This window comes from Glandiceps talaboti, chromosome 2 (assembly GCF_964340395.1).
Source record: "Glandiceps talaboti chromosome 2, keGlaTala1.1, whole genome shotgun sequence".
In the NCBI taxonomy this organism is placed as follows: domain Eukaryota; kingdom Metazoa; phylum Hemichordata; class Enteropneusta; family Spengelidae; genus Glandiceps; species Glandiceps talaboti.
Window position 1 is genome coordinate 32,751,071 of NC_135550.1, and position 20,213 is coordinate 32,771,283.

The window sequence follows — 20,213 nt, forward strand, 5'->3', positions numbered from 1 at the left end:
CTGTTATTTACTGATGTCTGTGTCTTATTGAATTTGTGTGCTTGCTTAGACTTCATGTGCATACAGTGTGATAGAGAAGAAACATACTTACATTTGTCTCAACTGGTGTAGGCCTTTTGCCTTATGTAGTCCGATGTATTTTAGTAATATCCAACTCAATGGTGTGTGTGTGTGTGCAGATATGGTAAATTAAAGTGGCCATATGGATGAGGATTGGGTACTTTATGATTTATAAAACAATTTTATATCATGGCTTCCTACTTGAAAAATTCAATGTGAAACGATATATGTCAAGTCCTTGTTAGTAAGATTAATAACTAAACAATTTTTTAAAATTATTTAGAACTTGTGGAAACCCATTGAGTTGAGACTCCAGTTCTCATTTGCACTTTTTAAAAAACAAACAACAACAAATATACAGTTGTGCTACAACATCATTGGTACTATTTTTCAAGTAGGAAGCCATGATGCATTTATTTTATTTGAAATCCAAACTAAATATCCTCATCCAAATAGCCAGACACGAATAGAGGTAAAACATTTGGAAATTATGATGACAGTGTAGTGCATAGCTTGTTTACATGCTGGTATTAACTAGTCAATAGTATTGCGGTACAATGGAAGATAACATTCTGATAAAGGAATACAATTCTTGTTGATAGGGTTAAGAAATCTTAGTAATTAAACTTCTCCTTTTGTTAAATCTTATTTTCAAAATATTGTCGGTGTGGCGTAGGCGGATATGATCGAATCCTGTTCAGCTGTATATTGAGGGCGCTCGTTATCAACACGACTTCGTGAACTGTTAACATAATTATGTACAGGTGGAATACTCTTATCAGTCACACTATTGAAATATCTGTTCAGGATGTAAAGGTCTACTGCCATGTTGTCGAACTATGCACGGCAGCTACATATAAACAGGCAATGATTTAAAGTTACAACATTTATAACTAGAAGAGTATGTTTATGTCACAGAAGGACTGTCATCACACGTAATTAGTCTGGGTTGTTGTCACGTCGGAACATGTAAAATAATAACTGTCATTCTGTTCTGTTGTTTTGATTAATTCACTTTTCGATTGGAAACCGTTCCACTGTTAGGGAGCCGTCATAACCCCCAGTTTTAGTAGCCCCCCCCCCCCCCCACCTTTCACTCCCCAGTTTTTGAGTGCCCCCTAAATTCCTACGATCCCCCCAGGTCGTAAACAATGACGGCTCCCTTATAGTCGTTGTACATTTTTATATTAAACTAGCAACTAGCCCTTACTTCGCACGGGGTATAGATACAATGTTTGAGGTAAAAACTTAAAATTGTGCGTGCAGTTTTTGAGATGAGGATTATTTATATTATGAGGTTAAAGGTTAAGATGCCACATCTGCCTTCACCTTCACCTTCATCTTCAAGAAATCACATAGAGATGCAATGTTTGTACGTGCATGTGGTACTCTGAGGAGACGGCCCCTTGGGAGATATTCATATTCTGTATGTAGTGACTGTGTTGAATCTTTGGTAATTTTGTTAAAGTCTTAAACGCTTTGTCTTCATACAATATGGAGTTATCAGATAGTTCGTAGATTCCATTATCAACTAATTTATTGGTATAGTTTTACAACACTATTTCTCGATTCATGATTACCTTGCCCAGTTCATGGAATGGTCAACCTAATGCAAATGAGAGTATAGATTACGATCTAAAAGGGGCCACATTAAATTTTGGGGCAAGAGTTTTGAACTGGGGTGTTGATTATCGAACTCTATTAAAAACACAAGCTACTCTGAATTATAATAAAATAAGAATTGTGAAGTGATGAGTTTGTAAATACATGATAATAAAGTTGTTTGATTCTTATTCTTTTTTGTGTGTGTGTCCTATAAAAGATGCTCATTTCATGTACTGGGCATATCTTACCATACCCACTTCATAACTTGGCAACACGATTGCCTATCTCATGAACTGGGTAAAGTTACCTACCCATTTCATGAATTTGGCAATTTCACAGATTGGGTGTAACATATACATGGCACACATTTTCTGATTGAGTAAGTTCATTGAATGAAGTGTGTTTGTACAAACCGAACACGGTTCACGATCGTGATTGTATTATCCTGATACAAAGGTTTGTGTGATTTTACCCTATACGGAAATTACATCCAGAGACCAGTCTAGTCCGCTGCTTCCTTTGGATAAATTTTCGGACACCTGTTACTCTGACTCGACTACGAGTATCATATATTAACCTTTTATAAGATTAAAACACCAACAATGTATTTTGGGTTTTTTCCCTTTCATTTTATTTCATGGACTAAAATGTGAATAGATTGCTCTACATAAACGGGATAACACTTAGAGATAAAGTCCACAATAGCTCTTGTAATTCCTGAGTTTTCTATTTTAATCAGTATAGTCATAGCCAGGAATCTTTATAATTCATCCCAACATTCCACTTTTGGTACGAATTTAAGCAAATAATTCAGACATCTTTGCCTTGTACTTGTAAAGATTTTACACAATCTATATATGTTTTATAAGATGGCTTCTTCTAGAGATATTTTCTAGTTATTGTCATCATCATCAACAACTTTCTCCAGACTACAAAGTATTCCCCGTGACGTCATTATGATCGTTTGAGAGGAAAGACAAGTTGCCATCACATTTTAATCAAATTTTGTTATCAGTTTTCAATATTTTACCATGTTCTTGGAAATATGAAAAGAGATAATTGGCAGTAAATATAATGCCTGCGAAAGTACACAATAACTTGTATCGAACTAGATGTCTACCATATTATAGGATACCAAGAGATCTAAGAATTCGAATTCGGCAGACCTGACATATACATGTACAAGACATGCCTAATATGGAGATTGACCAAACGTAACAACAACGTCAACTTAGAGGGAGCTATTACAAACGACATATACAAATTGAAAATCTACCCCGGCATACTGCCATAAAACGAACACCAAGAAAGAGTTCAATGTCACGAACGTCAAAAAGTCATAATATCAAATCTCCGTCAATTTTCATGGAGTTCATTAAAGGTAGTAAGTTTAGAGATCTTGATGGAACTATTCATAAATGCGTTCATTTTGAAGAAAGTTAGTATAGTCATACACATGTGTAATTATGACGTCACTCCCGATAACTGTCATCGCTTCTGTGATTACTTGTGGTGAAGTTAACGTCAAGCAGTCTTGCGTATGTATAATACAATATTGTATAAAATGTGTGTGATTTGCTACCAAATATTGTGATAAAGTAGGAAATGACATCTTTATAGGGTAATATGCAATCGTCACATTATTTGAATATAGTGCAAACTATCTTTATATTTTGGACGGTTCTCGTAAAACAATGAAATCAGAGAAACCCAAATAAATATATCTATTTTTAAAAGATTTGTTTTCCGATCGTAGATTCTGAAAAATACAAATTAATCATGTCTACGACAAATTTGTTATCGGTTCTCCAGTTCTTTTCTCATTTCTGTTGCCTTCTACTATAACAGTGCCGTTAGAATAGTATGTATGATAAATCGAATTGGAATACACCGTGACATATGACGTACTTTAATTACTTAAAAAGGTGGAATACATTTATTTACAATATATTCAATTTCAAAGGGTTTTATAAACCACTACTGTAGAAGATGAATAATATTCCATGATTTTGCAGACTTCCCTTCCACCCGACACTCTCTCAGTCCTCTGGTCTCTCGTTGTCGATGTTAAAATGTATTATGGGCGTTACTCATAAACGCACTTGCCACGGTCAACGCCGTCTGCATTTCCTTTTCTTGCTTTTTCACTCGTAAATGGGTTTCTATTGAAAGAAAAAAAGGGTAGTCTGCATTTATCAAAAGTTAAAAATTTAATAAGTATCACGTTTTTTTATTACTTTTTAAAGTTATTAAAATGATTCAAAATATTTGATTTGACTAATGGATATTTGATCATAGTTCTGACTTCCGGTTTTTGTGTAATAATGTGTTTGGTCATTACATAATAATTCTTCATGAAACGTGAATGTAAACTACGACATTCGGTAAAATAAAGAGAACTCCCAATAGGTAACTATCGGATGACATGTAAGTTATACTGTAAAACGTATCTGTAAGATACATGTATACATTATATCTGTACTTGTACTTGAGTATATGCACTAGTCACGTGACAACTTGGTTGTCTGTGCAGTTACATTTGGCTTTCTTTTACAATTAATACTTGTTATTTCTGTTATATACAGTCTTAACTTAGTAGCCTGTGTGATACGACATGTCTCCCTCATTCGTGATTTGAGAATACCTTGATAGAGCTGAACAACGTTACGTATCTATTAGTCTAAGCTAGAACTTACGTGAAATTTGAAGCATAAGAACTCCCCATGCGATGCTCCAGAACCAACCAACCAACAGGAAGGTGATGGTCATAAGTTGAGATATACCAACCCAAAAATTAGTCCACACCTGGTCAGTTATTTCGTCTTTCTTAGTATGGTCTTGTGGACTACCGCAGCAAAATAGTGTAAATCCTGAAATAATTGTCCCTGATAAGAAATAAAAACAGAAATATGCCGATGAAATATAAAGACTATGTTCTTCATCATTACCGATTACTTTAAAGATGTTATTATCCAGAAATAACTATGTTATTATCCAGAAATAAGTATTATCCAGAAATAACTATTATCCAGAAATAACTATTATCCAGAAATAACTATGTGGAATTGTGATTGATCATTACTGATTATTATTAAGACGTTATTATCCAGAAATAACTATTATCCAGAAATAACTATTATCAAGAAATAACTATGTGGAATTAAGATTCATCATATTTATTGTTTTGACATAGAATTGTACAAGCTTGTAATGAGTTGGATTATAGACAATCTGTCGTTATATTGTTATAACGTGTATTACATATTTGTATTACATATTATCTAAAAATGATTCACACAACTGAAATACAGATCCAAATTATACAGTGACATCATGCAGGAAAGCACGCTTTCCCGGTTCAGTGGTAGCAGATAATCGAATTTCTCAGAAAACGGATATTAATCGTATCAGACTGGGCCCCTCAAGGTTGAAACAATCACCCTACGTTTCATGTAAACCAATTAATCGGTCATGTCGATTCGTTGCTATGCCATCGTTGGTGAAAGGCGTAACTATGACAACGGATACTCAGACTTTCAAATGTCCACTATTGTTGCTGCAAATTCAATTTACACGACATAAAGTCTAATCTAGTACAATATTTGCCTCATTCAGCTAGTAGACACGCACAGTGTTGTATTTATTACATATTTTGTAAAATAAAGATGACCTGCATAATATGGTATCATTCGCAGATTTCGACATGGTTGTTATTAATACATGCAAACTGGGCAAATGTTTCTTTCCAATGATTATTTCATCATTCTGTAAACCAGCTTATCTTTAAATTCTGGATCCACTTATTTTAACGAATAATTATCACACAATTATGATATGCATGGATTTATTTTTCACTGTACCATTTATACCATGTAGAACATTTACGATGGTAGGCTTCTGTAAATGGAGCATACGGTCACTTGTTTTCAGACACAGTGGAAATAGAAATGGTGCCAATATTGGCTACGATTTCGATGACAACCAGAAGAAATACACTCCTTTGTGGCCGCATTACATACAATTTAGACAGACGCTGCAGAAACTGTTACGATAAACTTGATTATATGCAATTATTCATTATATTGATTAAAGACTCGAATGGAGAAACTTGCTGTTGCTAGGAAACGAGAGGGAATAAGGGAACAGTGCATTTATCATCTCCACCATGCCTGTTGCGCAAACGGATGTGTTGCCATGGTAATAGGATATTGGGACTGCGTCATATAATCGAAGCCATCACGCTTTGTTGACTCTAACAATATTTTAAAGTAGTTAAGGACAGTCTTCCGCGCACTACTTCTAATTTTCTAAATGACCGAGTTTTAAGAGTAATTGACCAAATATTAATCAAACTTAAAGTTCGGCCCAGCGTTCTTTATCTGCGTAGTTCATTGCAGTGTACCAATGTAAAATTAATCGTCCGAAAGACGTGTTGTTGTGTTTTCTTGAGTCCAACAATGTGACGATAGACTATTGGACAATCGTTGGTTAAGATTCGTAACACATATCATTTAATTATGCTAAACATACACAGTTATGAAAACCTAGTGTTTGTCTTGTTACCGTAAAAGGCGTAACATTGTGTAGAACTTGACATTTAAAAATGAATACACTACTAAGTATTAAATCTCGCTCTCTCTCTCTCTCTCTCTCTCTCTCTCTCTCTCTCTCTCTCTCTCTCTCTCTCTCTCTCTCTCTCTCTCTCTCTCTCTCTCTCTCTCTCTGTCTCTGTCTCTGTCTCTCTCTCTGTCTCTCTCTCTCCCCCCTCTCTCTCTCTCTCTCTCTCTCTCTCTCTCTCTCTCTCTCTCTCTCTCTCTCTCTCTCTCTCTCTCTCTCTCTCTCTCTCTCTCTCTCTCATTCTCTCTGTATGTTCCATCCATGATTTTTTTGCATTAAACGAGGTCGTTCCATTTTGACAGAGAGCACTCACCGTTGGAAATCTAATTTCAGAATCACTGTGCTTGAAAAAGAAACGACTGATCTATATTATACAACATGATATTTGAATGAATAATGCGTTGCACGTCATAACGCCACTATGACTATATCTATATAAGATATCTTACATGCTTAGATGGAATATTTTAATTTCAATGACTTTTACAGTTATTTCATATGTAGGAGTTATTTTCATCGCTGAAATCAACAACATCGTTACACTCCTCGTTCAATACGCCATGTTTGTTCTCGATATTACTTTGTTCGGCATTCTGTACACGTAAGCTACGACGTACACGGACGACTGTAGATTTCAACTGCTGTTACTATGGAGACACCATCCATTTGAAATGAGACTACTGTACATCTCTCTTTCACACTAATAAAACTGTGTCGACATTTTGATTTAGGCAATTTGCATTTGAACTGATTGGGAGTTACGTTGTAGAAAATTAATACACTGGGGGAAGTTTTCAGATCGCGGTAACGATTTGCATATTCATACAGAACAGAAAAAAATTCATTTCTGGCAAAATCCTAAAATATTAATCGTGGTTCCAAATAATATTTGCACTGTGTTTAATGCTTCTATAATTTATTGGTGGTGGTGGTGGTGGTGGTGGTGGTGGTGGTGGTGGTGGTGGTGGTGGTGGTGGTGGTGGTGGTGGTGGTGGTGGTGGTGGTGGTGGTGGTGGTGGTGGTGATAAGGATGATATGTGTCTATTGTGTACAAAATATATCCTTATATCTGATTGTGATATCATTATGATTACCTGTGCCTGGGATTATACAATTGAGTGTACAACATACGATGGCCACGGATAACGGCATGATGGGTATGGCTGCTCGAATGCCTTTCTCGCTGTGTTTCACATACGTCTGGAATGCCTGCGACTGTCCGTTGTTCTGTGCTGCTGCTGCTGCAGCGGCAGCATTCATCTGCTGCAGTTGTAATTTATTAGGATAGTCAACGGATACAATTGAGACTCTTGATGGTCTCCTGGAATGATGAAATTGTGACCCATCTATGGATAGTTTCCTTGAATCGACTGAAAGTCTTTTAGGGTCATCTGTTGCCGTGCCAGGTCTTGATGAAGACGAAACCATAACAGATGGTCTTTTGGCTGCTGTTCCTGCTGCACCTTTCCATTTGCTTGCGAGTGATGGCCTTGGTGACGCTGGTGCGGGAGACGGGTTGCCTGTCGAAGTGTTGTTTTCCGTTGTCGTCTGGTTTGGTAGCGATGTCACAGGAGTTTCTTTCGTGCCTTGTTCCGCCTTTCCCTTGGTTCCGGGTGTCTGGCTGTTCGGTTGTTTATCCGCCATCGTTCGTCAGTTTCAATCAGTTCGGATCACTTACATCATCAAACAAACAATTGATAAATATTCAAAAATCCTGTACAGTGTATAATGGTCTCTATCAGTGCTTCATGCTTCACATAACAGCCGTCTTATAAAAATGATATTACAACAATGAAGTCATATCATTCAAAATATGTTCTTTTCTCCTCAAACCGAGACTCGTTCACATTTAACTGTAATCTGTGCAAGCTATCACCTCACTTTGCACTATACGTTTTATAGTTACTCTTCCTCCGGCTCCTATTCGTCAATCAAACTACGTCATCGGAGTGTTTGCACGAATCAATATAAGTGTACATAAGGAGAGACCGAAAGAGGGCGTTCGACGATGGATAGATGATGTGAACCAGCGCCGTATATTTGTCACAGCTAACGAAGTGTAACTGAAGCATTACTCAGCAAACCACCTGGAATAACTTGACCGGTCTGATATTACGGTACCTAACCCTAACTCTAACCCTACCCCTACCCCTACCCCTACCCCTAACCCTAACTCTAACCCTACCCCTACCCCTACCCCTACCCCTAACCCTACCCCTAACTCTAACCCTACCCCTAACCCTACCCCTAACCCTACCCCTAACTCTAACCCTAACCCTAGCCCTAACCGACAAATCCCCCAAAAAATGCAAAATCATACAATATAATGGGCCAGAGTGATAATTGACCCTCCCCTTATCCCATTTTCTAAAATATGACCCTCCTCCGAGAACTGATTTGTAAAAAGTGACCCATCGCCCCTGTTATTAATGGAGGCTCCCCAAGATCACTTTGGAATGTTAGAGAACTTTAGTTGCCCATACCAACTATGTATAATAGAAACTGCAATGTAATATGTGTGTTCTAGACTTTGATGAGATATGGTGATTTATAGTGGCTATAACATATAGTGTCCGTAAACATATAGTGTCTATAACATATAGTGTCTATAACATGTAGTGTCTATAACATGTAGTGTCTATAACATGTAGTGTCTATAACATATAGTGTTGGAAACACATAGTATATATACACATTAATCTCTTCATACTTAAGAGTAGAACAATTGAGACTTATACATCAAATTATGTATGAGGATTACTTTTACATTTAAATATCTTCATCAAACTATCACCACAGCAGAAGTATCGTGAACGACAAGCAGATTGTCTTTGGTTCGAATCAATTTCTCAAGAGAAAAAACTAAATGAATTAAACTCATATTTCTCGAAAAATCACAATGTTTTTTTTTGTAGCAGACCAGTCGTAAATGAATTCCAACGGTGTGTCATTGAAATAACATCGTATCACGAACAAAAGTGAATAAAAAAAAACTGTTGTGACGAAGTTTTACAGTATTTACTTTGGAATGTTGAACACTTATTTTCAAAGGTTGACTTTTTGTGACGGTGAGATTGGAATGCTTAATGCTATCAAATTCATTGGACCAAGACTTGTCAATACATTTGGCGACATTTTAAAAATTATAATAGTTTTTAAACTATGTAGGTGTGTTGATCGTAAAATGTTTTACAACTTTTAAAAGGCGCCTGGTGACCATGGAGATATGTAACACGTGACATGAATAGATTGAACGAATCGAGGGTTTATGGACAACCTTTAGGGTATTTTATTGAAAGAGTTTGAAATACACGATGGTCGTAAACAGAACAACTATTTGTGAAACAGGATTGTATCGCATATTTTCGACTTGTTTATGTTGGTATACTGACTGGGGATGAAACCCAATCACCATGTACCTGATTCTGTACAAACCAATGTACAAGTACAGTACCACAAATCAATGTACAAGTACAGTACTACAAATCAATTAGCTACAAATAAAAAATTGTCTCAGTCTGCTTCCAGAAAAGGTTTGGTGTATTTGTTAGGGCCGAGGGAGTGACAAAAATTGAAAAGTGACACTTACTGGGGCTTAAATTTGTCACGTGACCGTGATCATCGCACATGACCGTTATAATTATATACGCATCAGTCGTCACAAGGCAACTGTATAAAAAACAACATCACTATAGACATATAAGACGTAGTGGTATTTGATTAAATCGTAAAAGTCGTGTTAGAAAATGTTATTGTCATTCCGATAAAGCGTACGATTCATTGAATTCTAATGGTCATTTGTGAACGGTTGCAAGAACGGTTTAAACTTCTTCAAAGTGTTTACCTTGTTTTATAAGCCTTTGGTTAAAAACCATCAATAACATTCCCAATACCGATGACCTTGGCCTGTTGCCAGTAATTGTATTATGCCTAGGGGCTTTAACTTATTGAACGATTCGATACTTGAATCGTGGGTAGTTGTAACAGTAAAGAGTAAAACAATAAATGTGATACAGCGTCGAGAAATCCACCAGGTACGAGTATTTTAATATATTTGAATTTCATATGGTAAAGCACGTAAAGGGGAACCTCGACCGGTGACCACCAAGGCCTTCACTGAAGGGCGCCACCTATACAGCGAGTGCTATAGTACTTTGTTTTTACCACCTGTTGCTTCGTACTATGCGATATTACGAGTGACCCAGGGTGACCCAATTAAACGAGGAGGGGGAGAGCAATGTATCAGACATCTAATCATCCGTTCGATTGAGATATTCTTGTTAAATAACGAGTGTGCGTCTGATCACCTTGATAAAAAAAAACATTGAAAACAGTGAGACGACGTCGTATTTGCTAAGGTCAGGAACACAAACCGTATCTCCTTACCTTTAGCTGTGTGTGTGTGTGTGTGTGTGTGTGTGTGTGTGTGTGTGTGATTTCAGTGTACCTTCAGGTTAGGTTTCGCTAAGACATGGCGACTGTGAAGGAATTAACAGCTCTGCTAGGTCACGATTAACTTTTCCAATTAGGTTAACCTGTCATTCAGTATGAATGTAGTGAATATATACATGTTACATTGAATTAATCTGGGTAATTGGGGAATAGAGGATTGTGTTTAGTGAGATAGAGATAAATCCGTCTTTCAACTGATCAGGGTACCTGGACTTTCATGCTGGCGTAGGTGTAAAGGTCAAAGGTTGCAAAAGGTTCGCCAGTCGGATCACAACAACAAAATTCTCACGTATCACACTATGGCCCCGAATTGTTGATTTAAACATATGCATTTCAAATAGAGAACTTTGTTAAAGCTGTGTTGTCTTCAGTTGACGTTCTTGTAGAAAACTCGGTGTCGACAGACATCTTAACTAGCCTAATAAATTCACTATGGGGTATATTGGTTTTCGTCGTTATATTCACATTAGTACATTTTGAGTACGACACCAAATCACTTGTTACCGCATTACTTCTTTAACACACACACACACACACACACACACACACACACACACACACACACACACACACACACACACACACACTCAAAGTCAAACATAACGGATGAGCTAAGAGGGTATTGGAAAGATACAGTAATGTTACGAATTGGAAAATAAAAATAGTGAAGTAAAATTCCCATTTATTTCGAATCATTACTTTTAAACGCATCGCAAAAATTTCAAAATAAAAACACCTTTTCCTCCGTGTATAAAAATAGCATTCAATAAAAGAGATATAAAAGTATTTTCGCAGTCTTCGATACAATAAAATATATTGGATAAAACTAAAACCCAAAATTACTGTTTCCAATATTTGTCCATTATATTTGTTACTAAGCATTCAAATATTGTCTTATATTGGCATGCTCATTAAAAATAGCACTTAACGGAGACATTACCAATTTCAATTCAATGAGTTGGACAACGTGTTAGTACATGTTACTACCATCGATCCGACCCACGAATCCACTTTCCGAAGTATTTGCCAGTCTTGCTTGAAGCACAAGATTTTTAAATTTTTTACCAGCAAATTATTTTAATGTATAATTTTACACAATATTCTACTTCAGTGTTATTTATATAAATATGATATTCCATTAAATTTAAATTTTATTTTTTAAAATATTTTGACTCCGATATCCAAAAAGGGCAGGTATTTATAAAATTCATTTAAGTGATGTTCAATTGTTAAAATATCAATATCTTTCTTTAAAATAACATTTCTTTTTTCTCTCTGTATCAATTTTCAGCAGATTTCGTATAAAATTTCTAAGGTAGCGATAGATTAAAAAAGACTGGATGTTTTTTGTACATTATTCTCTTATAAATTGTTGTGTGGAGAACTACCAGTATGTTGGTCTATACGTACAGCTGCATATGAAATGTACACAAAATAACCCGTATGAATTAACTTTGGCTTACGGCTCCTGACTGGATTAAATACATGTATAATACGTCATTACTAAATACTGATTTATGTAAAGGTGGGGTACATGACTCATTACAGGTATATGCAGAGGTTTAATTTGATTGACAACTCGTGTCGACCCGTTTCTTCCGAGACACAGAAAAAGTTCAAGGCTGCGACGCAGTGTTTTCTTAGACTCCGCCTTCCATTCAAGCAATGAATTCCTTGTTGTTATTTTCTCGTTCGAAGTAATATTCTTTGACTTTTGGGTACTTGGCTACTCGTTCTCTCAATTTTTTCACAAGGGGAATGGTCTTGTATGGGTCCTTTCCTTTGAGATGTGGTCCAACCAATTGGTCAAACATGTTCAGATATACAAACACCATCAAATCTGCATACGTCAGCTATACATATATGGAAATAGTGGGGGAAAAAAGAAAACGATTTTCAGGGTGGATTTTCCTGAGCTATTTAGCTGTTTGGCCGATGGCGCGTCAAAATCACCACGGGAAACTTAAATCGTTTCTCAAACAACAACAACAACAACAACAACAACAACAACAACAACAACAACAACAACACGACACGACACGACACGACAATAAAATTTAAGATTTGTCCTCTTTACATCAGATGATAAGAATGTATGCTAAACACCAAATCTTTGTCATACATATTGGCTACCAGCCAACACTGTATCCGGGGTTCTACTAATTCGCAAACAACGCCTACACCCGATCTGTCTTCGTAGTTCCCACGCATTTTCTGACAACTTTGATGCAAACTAAAATGAAGACCACATGAAAACAGCATTAAAGTGAATGAACTTACCCCTTTTCCAACGATGAAACCTTTCCCACCATTATTGCTCTCAAGGATCTTCTCTATGGCGCCAAAGTAGCCTTTGAAATCGTTTTCAACAAAGTCTATGGCTACCTTAGGCTGTAATAGACATGATTGTGAATTTGGATTAGATTATCTGACAAAAAAGATACAGACTAATCGATAAAATGAAAAGCTGTGCATTTTTTCTTTTCGTCTTGAAGTGATTTCTTTTCTTAACAGGGAAATATACATTGTACACTTGGTGATGGTATTCATATATATTTCTATTGAAGACTTTGATATTTGTAAAGGATTTTTAAACATTTTACTCATTATACTTCATTTATACTTGCACTATATTTAATCATGTGACCTAAACTGTGACCAATGTATGAATAATTTTTAAGGCAGTTTCCTAAATTTATAACCACATTTTTCATGTAAAGTTACTTTTTGCCGGCATCAAACCGAATTGCTGTCAATCTTGGATGATTTTATAGCATGAAATGTTGTAAACTTTTAGCAAATCGTTGAGGAATTTAAAATAGAATCACTTCCAGAAATGTACACGTTGCATAATTACATGACTTACAATAGATAGTTCAACGTTTCCTTTAAACATTGACACAATTTTAAAGTCATCTAGGACGATGTGTTGAATCCTTTAAGATAATTATTCCAAAATTGATATTACGTTTAAGAACTTTCCTTTCAAGTCAAGTGCATCCCAAATTATTGTACATTAGTTGCTTAAGTTCTGTACAAAAATCACATTGCATGCAATGTTGCAAATTTATCGTTTTAAAAAAAATAACCCTTGAAGGTAACATAGTTCACCATTCACCTATACCTGTGCAATTTGCACAAATATCCAATTATATTCAAATGAACGGTACTCAGTTTTTTAAAACTAGGGTGTCATAAGGCAGGTAAGTTTGAAGTGATAACTGCATTACACGATGCAACTTTACAGGGCTTACCTTGTCAATCAAAGGTGCTCGGTAGACTTTACTCACACCAAGTGTAATAAGATCATCAACTGAATCATATACCATGTCAGCTCGTGCAGTCTCCCAGCTATTTGTACCACCTAATCCTATAAGAAATCCATACAGTGCACAAAGAATGTCAAGTTTTTGAATACTAACCGGGGAAAGTACACTTTACATATTGTATACCAAATCCAAGTGTAGATTATATCCTGTGTATGATAAACGTTTGTCACCATGTATTATGGTGACAAATCATTGCAACAATTTATTGAGACAAAAAAAATCGAAACCAGTTCTTACTGTCGCAAAAATAATAAGTAATGTTGTTCAAAGTCTGTAATATGTACATATTGTGAAATACAATAGGCTCAGTTAATGGATGGGAAACAAAAGAATCCTCACCTGTTTCACGTCCAATGTAGCGTATGATAGCACCACTCTGCGAAAGAAACTCTCCGTCCTTTTCTAACCAAGGAAGAACGGGCAATTTTCCTAAGTTGGCATCCCTCCCATTCAGGACATCTTTTGGAGAAAATGGAAAGAAATGTGTTATTTTCCAATTGAATATTACTGTGTTGTATAAGATTGGTGCAAAAAAAAAACACGTTTTGTTAACACTTGCAATCAACCTTTAACCACTGGCACACACAAAAGTCATCATGGCACTTCAACTCACTGTTCTACTCAGTGAACTTTAGGTCGGTGCATCTATTCAAACTGAGCATTTTTGTGGTTTTTGTGGCGTTGTCTTCGCGATTTTGCGGTTTTCGTGCGGCGACAAAGCAAATGAGAAGGCTTGCAAATTGACGTGTTCCTCACTGCTAGCGTAAACACGGACCGAGTGCCGGTGTTCATTTGGTCAGCACGCTCAGTTAGCGACATTCGCAAGCAAACTGCAAACATGCATACATTAAAAGCAACACAACCGAAAAAGAACGTGTCTTCTCCTTTGTGCAAAGTAAAATTGCAAGATTTTTGAAGCACTTCGTTGTTAATTCGTTGCACACTTTTTTTCTGCCGTACTGCTAAAAAAAAAGTTGTCAATAAATGTCGCGTATTCATTGCACGTCTGCCTGCACGTTAAGCTACCTCATGCATACTCATTTTCTTTGCATGATATAATGACACAGGAAAAATGCATCTTGCAAAGAAAACTACCCATGTGCTAAAATGCTTACTTTTCTTCATTTGTTTCCATTCTTGTTGATCATCGAAAAATGATACTACGTGATCTTCGAAGTCGATGCCGCCGATATACATGGCGAGGCGTATGGCCTCACCACGTGCAGGGACGTCAAAATAATGCAGAGTGTATTCTGACATTGCGTGTCACTCAGGTACTCCGCTCACTAGATCTTGTAGGCTTGCTAGTTGTTCAGGGTTTGAATGTTACTCACACCTCTCTTTGCATCTTATATATCAGCATCAGCACCAGATTGGGTTCTTTATCTTTCTTTTAAATTCTACGAACCTTTGCATTTTTTCGATACCTAATTGCAACTGAGTAAACAAACTATTGTTTTAGGTTAGGGAAACCCCAGACTTAATCGCGTCTCCACGCATAATATTTATTCCCTACATCACTGGGTCCAAAACACATGCGTACTAGCACCCTTGTCATCACGTTTCTTCCCTTTATGCTCGCAGTGCATGCGTAGTGCAGTCCTTTTCTCACGTTCTCGCAAACTATGATGCAATTGACCAAGTGACCGACCACACCATTAAGCCAACCCCACAAAATTCGAAGTTGGGTGACCTTGGGAGTGAACTAACCCTGACATTCACAGTTGAGTTTGTGTCTGGACCCTTTAACACTTGAGTACACTTTACAACTGTTGATGAAGACGAGCTGCCAGAAGCCATAGCTTAATGACACTTTGATTAGTTATTGTAACACTGGATAATTTGTGGTTAACCACTAAATTGTCACACCTCAAACGAATCCGCTACATACAAATAAAATAATGGAAACATTAAAGTGACCTCCGACCCCTTCTTGTGTATGCTCTGTTTATTAACACAGTAGAGGTTTAAATCACCGTGCTATAGGTGTTGTCACCAATTCCTCGCTACTGACACTCTACAGCCTAGCTGTGTTTTTTTTTTATGTTTACGATTATCCTGTGAGAATGTCAACTAGTTCAGCTCAGGCTACGGGGGCAAAACACTTTCAAGGTATGCATTTGAATAAAGTGGTACCTTGATGCAAAGTGTTTGTCACAAAGCCAGCTTTCTAGTCCCTGACAAGAAACTTGAACAATTTGCATCTCAAATGACGTCAAGATTCTGTACAGATTTCTGATTACGTAATTTGGTACAGCCTCTATCAATAACAAGTTCTCTCTTTTTTAAAGCTCCCTTTGTTTGGTTTTTTAACAAAAACAGACAAAACGTCAAAGTTTTAAAACTTGGTAGTAAATAGTTTAAAGAAATTCTTTTGGAGAACTTCATGTGTTGAAATCTGATAGCCTGGAAATTTAACATTAATATGGTCAAGTAATGTAGACATTTCTTTTCATGTTAACTTTGTACCCCTCACAAGTATTTTTTTTCGTTGTCCAATTTCCTCATACCACTTGCCCCACCCATCCTTATTTTACGGTGTATGAAATACCAGCACACCTATCACAGGATGTGTGGGTGAAGATTGACCCACTTTCTGTTCCACTAAGATCATGCTATGTTTAAACTCTGGTTTAACTGGTTTGAGTTTTGACGAGTTTGAACTCATGGTCATTTAATCTATTTTTAACCCAGGACAGCGTGTCAAGTTTCAATTTTAGATCAAACAAATACAGTTGCTCCATTTCTGGTAGTCCTTGGTACACATTCTAGCTGTGCGTTAACTGTACAGAATTAGGTCAAAAACAGACAATAATGTTGACGGGTTTCCTAACTACTCACACTTGCCTACGAAGTTTAACCTACTTTAGTTTAAATCTAAACGTGGAAAAAAATATCAGAAAGAATCTAGACAGAATGAAAGCATTTATTTTGACATTTTCCATAGTTTTCTCATAGGGGTGAAAACGTGGATCAGGTTGAGAGAAATTAGTCGTAGTCTGAAATATAAATTATAATGCTATGTGAGCTAAATATAGATAGATTCTCAGACCACTGCTATATTAAATTGTTGTGACGATGCATGGCACAAAGGCGCAATTAGTGAAAGGTACTTCGTAATAGAAATAAGCTGCATTCTGAATGACGTGTGTGAGCTAACTATAGCATGTGTAGGACTGATTCAAAGACACGATTAAAGAACGCTACAATTATTCTGTCTGCCTTCTAGAAGAACTTGTACTCATTAGTAGAACACCCAGAATGGATAGTACTTGAATACTAAGGAGATTTTCCTCACCATGGCCAGATATACATTTACGATACTATTTTGAACCCATTCTGCTAATCTATTATCAATTTTGGAAAGGGTGGTGAAAATCGGTTGTCAAACGACTACAGTCGAGTCCACCCTTTCTGATATAAATTAACAGTCTCAAAATTCAATGTTTGATAAAACCTTGAAAATCTTGAAAGAATAACGTGATATTGACACATTTATAACACTCAGATACAAAGAAGAAGGGAAGAAGAACAAACACACGAACAATAACATTAGCAAAACCTGTATATTAATCAATTAATTAGTCAGTACATTTATAGCGTGTCAGTCTTCTTTACATAGCAAAGTTCAGAGGTGCTGTACAAATACATATGAGAGAGAGTGCGTGCGTGCATGTGTGTGCGTGCATGTGTGTGTGCGTGCGTGCGTGTGTGTATGCGTGTGTGTCTGTGCGTGTGTGTGTGTGCGTGCGTGTGTGTGTGTGTGTGCGTGTGTGTGTGTGTGTGTGTGTGTGTGTGTGTGTGTGCGTGTGTGTGTGTGTGTGTGTGTGTGTGTGTGTGTGGAGTATAAGCCACAATACTTATGTAGTCAGTTGATTGAAGGTGTCTTTTGAATTCTTTCTTGAAGTTGCACTTCAAATCAAAGAATACAATTATAGTATTTAATCAATTCCATCTTTTTATTACCTCGATATGTTCTTCGCAACAACTACATAAACTTGCAACACCTAAGCTATCTGTGGAACATGTTCGATAAAGTTGACACCGCTCAACTAATCTTAAAAGTTTTCATAGTGTCATATTACAATTGTAAAGATGGTCCATGAGAAATGAGCTTCGTTGCAAATAGTTCTCCTTTGAATGTAGCCTTTTCAACATTAGAAATAATTGTAAAGCCGGCCGGGATAAATGACCGTAGGTTTGCTGTAATCTCTCCAAAGTACGATATGTTCCGAGAATGAATGACTTTGTTGGGTCGAAGTACAGTGTCACCTTGACTTTTGCTGACGTGCACATTTCATTCTTTCACAGACGAGTTGACTACTGAGTATGTCGCATCTGTGTCGTTTCAACAGATGAAGCCTTTTTAGGATTTAAAACAAGAGCCATACTTATTAATACTCAATTGTCATAGTTCTGTGATTCGTAATAGATACCCTGTTTCAGATGTCACCATCTTCATAATGCTTGTGTGTTCTTACGCTTTGTCAGTCATGCATGCTCCAGTCTATTTAAATTTAGTGGAGTGACAACCAAAATGTTAGACAAATTAGACAAAGCTGTATGTCGTATGTCATGACGTGACATGACAGAAATGGCCACAACACATCCCACTAAATGTTATCCTGAACTCGGGCCTTCTTTGTTGTTTCTTGGCCAGAACGCCCATACAGTTAGTTCTAGTTAGTTTTTACTTTCCGTATTAAAAGAAGGTTATATATCAGGGATGAAAAGTCTGTCTGTCTGTCTGTCTGTCTGTCTGTCTGTCTGTGTCTGTTTATCTGTGACATCGTTTTCTCCAAAACGGCTGGCTAAATTCAAACGAAATTTGGTGCATATATTCTTTAGGGTAATGGCTAGAATTGATTGATTAGGTTTTGTAAACATTCATGAATATTAATGAGATATTTACATAATTAACGGTTTTCGGTAATTAGGTGATATCTTAAGAATGCAAATTCAATATAATTTGGTACATACATTGATGATAACAAATTGCATGTGTCATATAAAAGTTTTATAATATAGCTTGTAGTTTTAATGAGTCATTTGCATAATTAATGATTTTCAGTAATTAGGCTATACATGAAGAGTGCAAGCTTCAAGTTCCGTATAATTTGGTAAGTACATTTATGATACCAGGGTGCACATGTTTCATAAAGCTTACTGATGTAACACTTAGTTTTAATGAGTCATTTGCATAATTAATGATTAAGAAAGCACCCTTCAAATCTAAAATATTTTGGTACATACATCGATGGTAACAAAGTTCATGTACCATATGAAGTTTGATAATATAGCTTTTAGTTTTAATGACTCATTTGCATAATTAATTATTTTCAGTAATTAAGCTCAATCTTAAGAATGCACGTCTCAATTCAATATGATTTTGCTACATACATCAACCATAACAAAGTGCATAGCTTCTAAACAGCTTTGTGATATAGCTTTTAATTTGGTGACTCATTTGCATAATTAATGATTTCCAGAAATTAGGCTATATCTTCAAATGCATACTTCAAATTCAGTATAATTTTGGTATACCCTTCAAACATAACTAATCGCACATGTTCTGAAATGCTTGATGTAACTTTTAGTTTTAATGACTCATTTGCATAATTAATGATTTCCAGTAATTAGGCTATATCTTACAAATGCGCTCTTCAAATTAAATAGAATTTGGTACATACTTCAAACATAACTATTCGCATATGAGTTAGGAACGAAAATCTAAAGACTTTGCCCTTACGGAAGGCATTCTGTTTAAATTTGGTTTTAAATTGTTACTGAAACTTTTGAATTCTTGTGTGTATGTCTGTCCATTTAATACCATCACAAATTACTATCTTAGATGTCAGTAAAAACTGTTGTCATTTCGTGAATGTGTAACGGTTTATACAGAAGTCAAGTTAGCGAACATAGTCAAGTTACCTGTCCTTAGAAACATTGAGTGCATTTACAATAGGACAGCGTTCATTCCATACTGACGGCATGGAGTGCACGCATTTGCAATAGGACAGCGTTCATTCCATACTGACGGCATGGAGTGCACGCATTTGCAATAGGACAGCGCTCATTCCATGCTACACACGAACAACCTACATTTGGTGACCATATTCCCCTATTCCAAATGGAGTTTCACCTGCCTGC

The 20,213-nt window shown here is 36.4% G+C and overlaps 2 protein-coding genes across 2 annotated transcripts; both read right to left on the minus strand.

The window, feature by feature from the left end:
* Positions 1-2,309: 2,309 nt before the first annotated feature.
* Positions 2,310-8,103, minus strand: LOC144453465 (uncharacterized). The gene is made up of 3 exons (XM_078144771.1): positions 7,377-8,103; positions 4,362-4,550; positions 2,310-3,827 (listed from the first exon to the last, which is right to left on the minus strand). Exons 1-3 carry the CDS (start codon positions 7,924-7,926, stop codon positions 3,733-3,735), a joined length of 834 nt encoding a protein of 277 aa, XP_078000897.1. The 5' UTR covers positions 7,927-8,103; the 3' UTR covers positions 2,310-3,732.
* Positions 8,104-11,447: 3,344 nt separating this feature from the next.
* LOC144453417 (glutathione S-transferase-like) lies at positions 11,448-15,439 on the minus strand. The gene is made up of 5 exons (XM_078144704.1): positions 15,179-15,439; positions 14,403-14,522; positions 13,989-14,104; positions 13,015-13,125; positions 11,448-12,587 (listed from the first exon to the last, which is right to left on the minus strand). Exons 1-5 carry the CDS (start codon positions 15,321-15,323, stop codon positions 12,393-12,395), a joined length of 687 nt encoding a protein of 228 aa, XP_078000830.1. The 5' UTR covers positions 15,324-15,439; the 3' UTR covers positions 11,448-12,392.
* Positions 15,440-20,213: the final 4,774 nt, after the last annotated feature.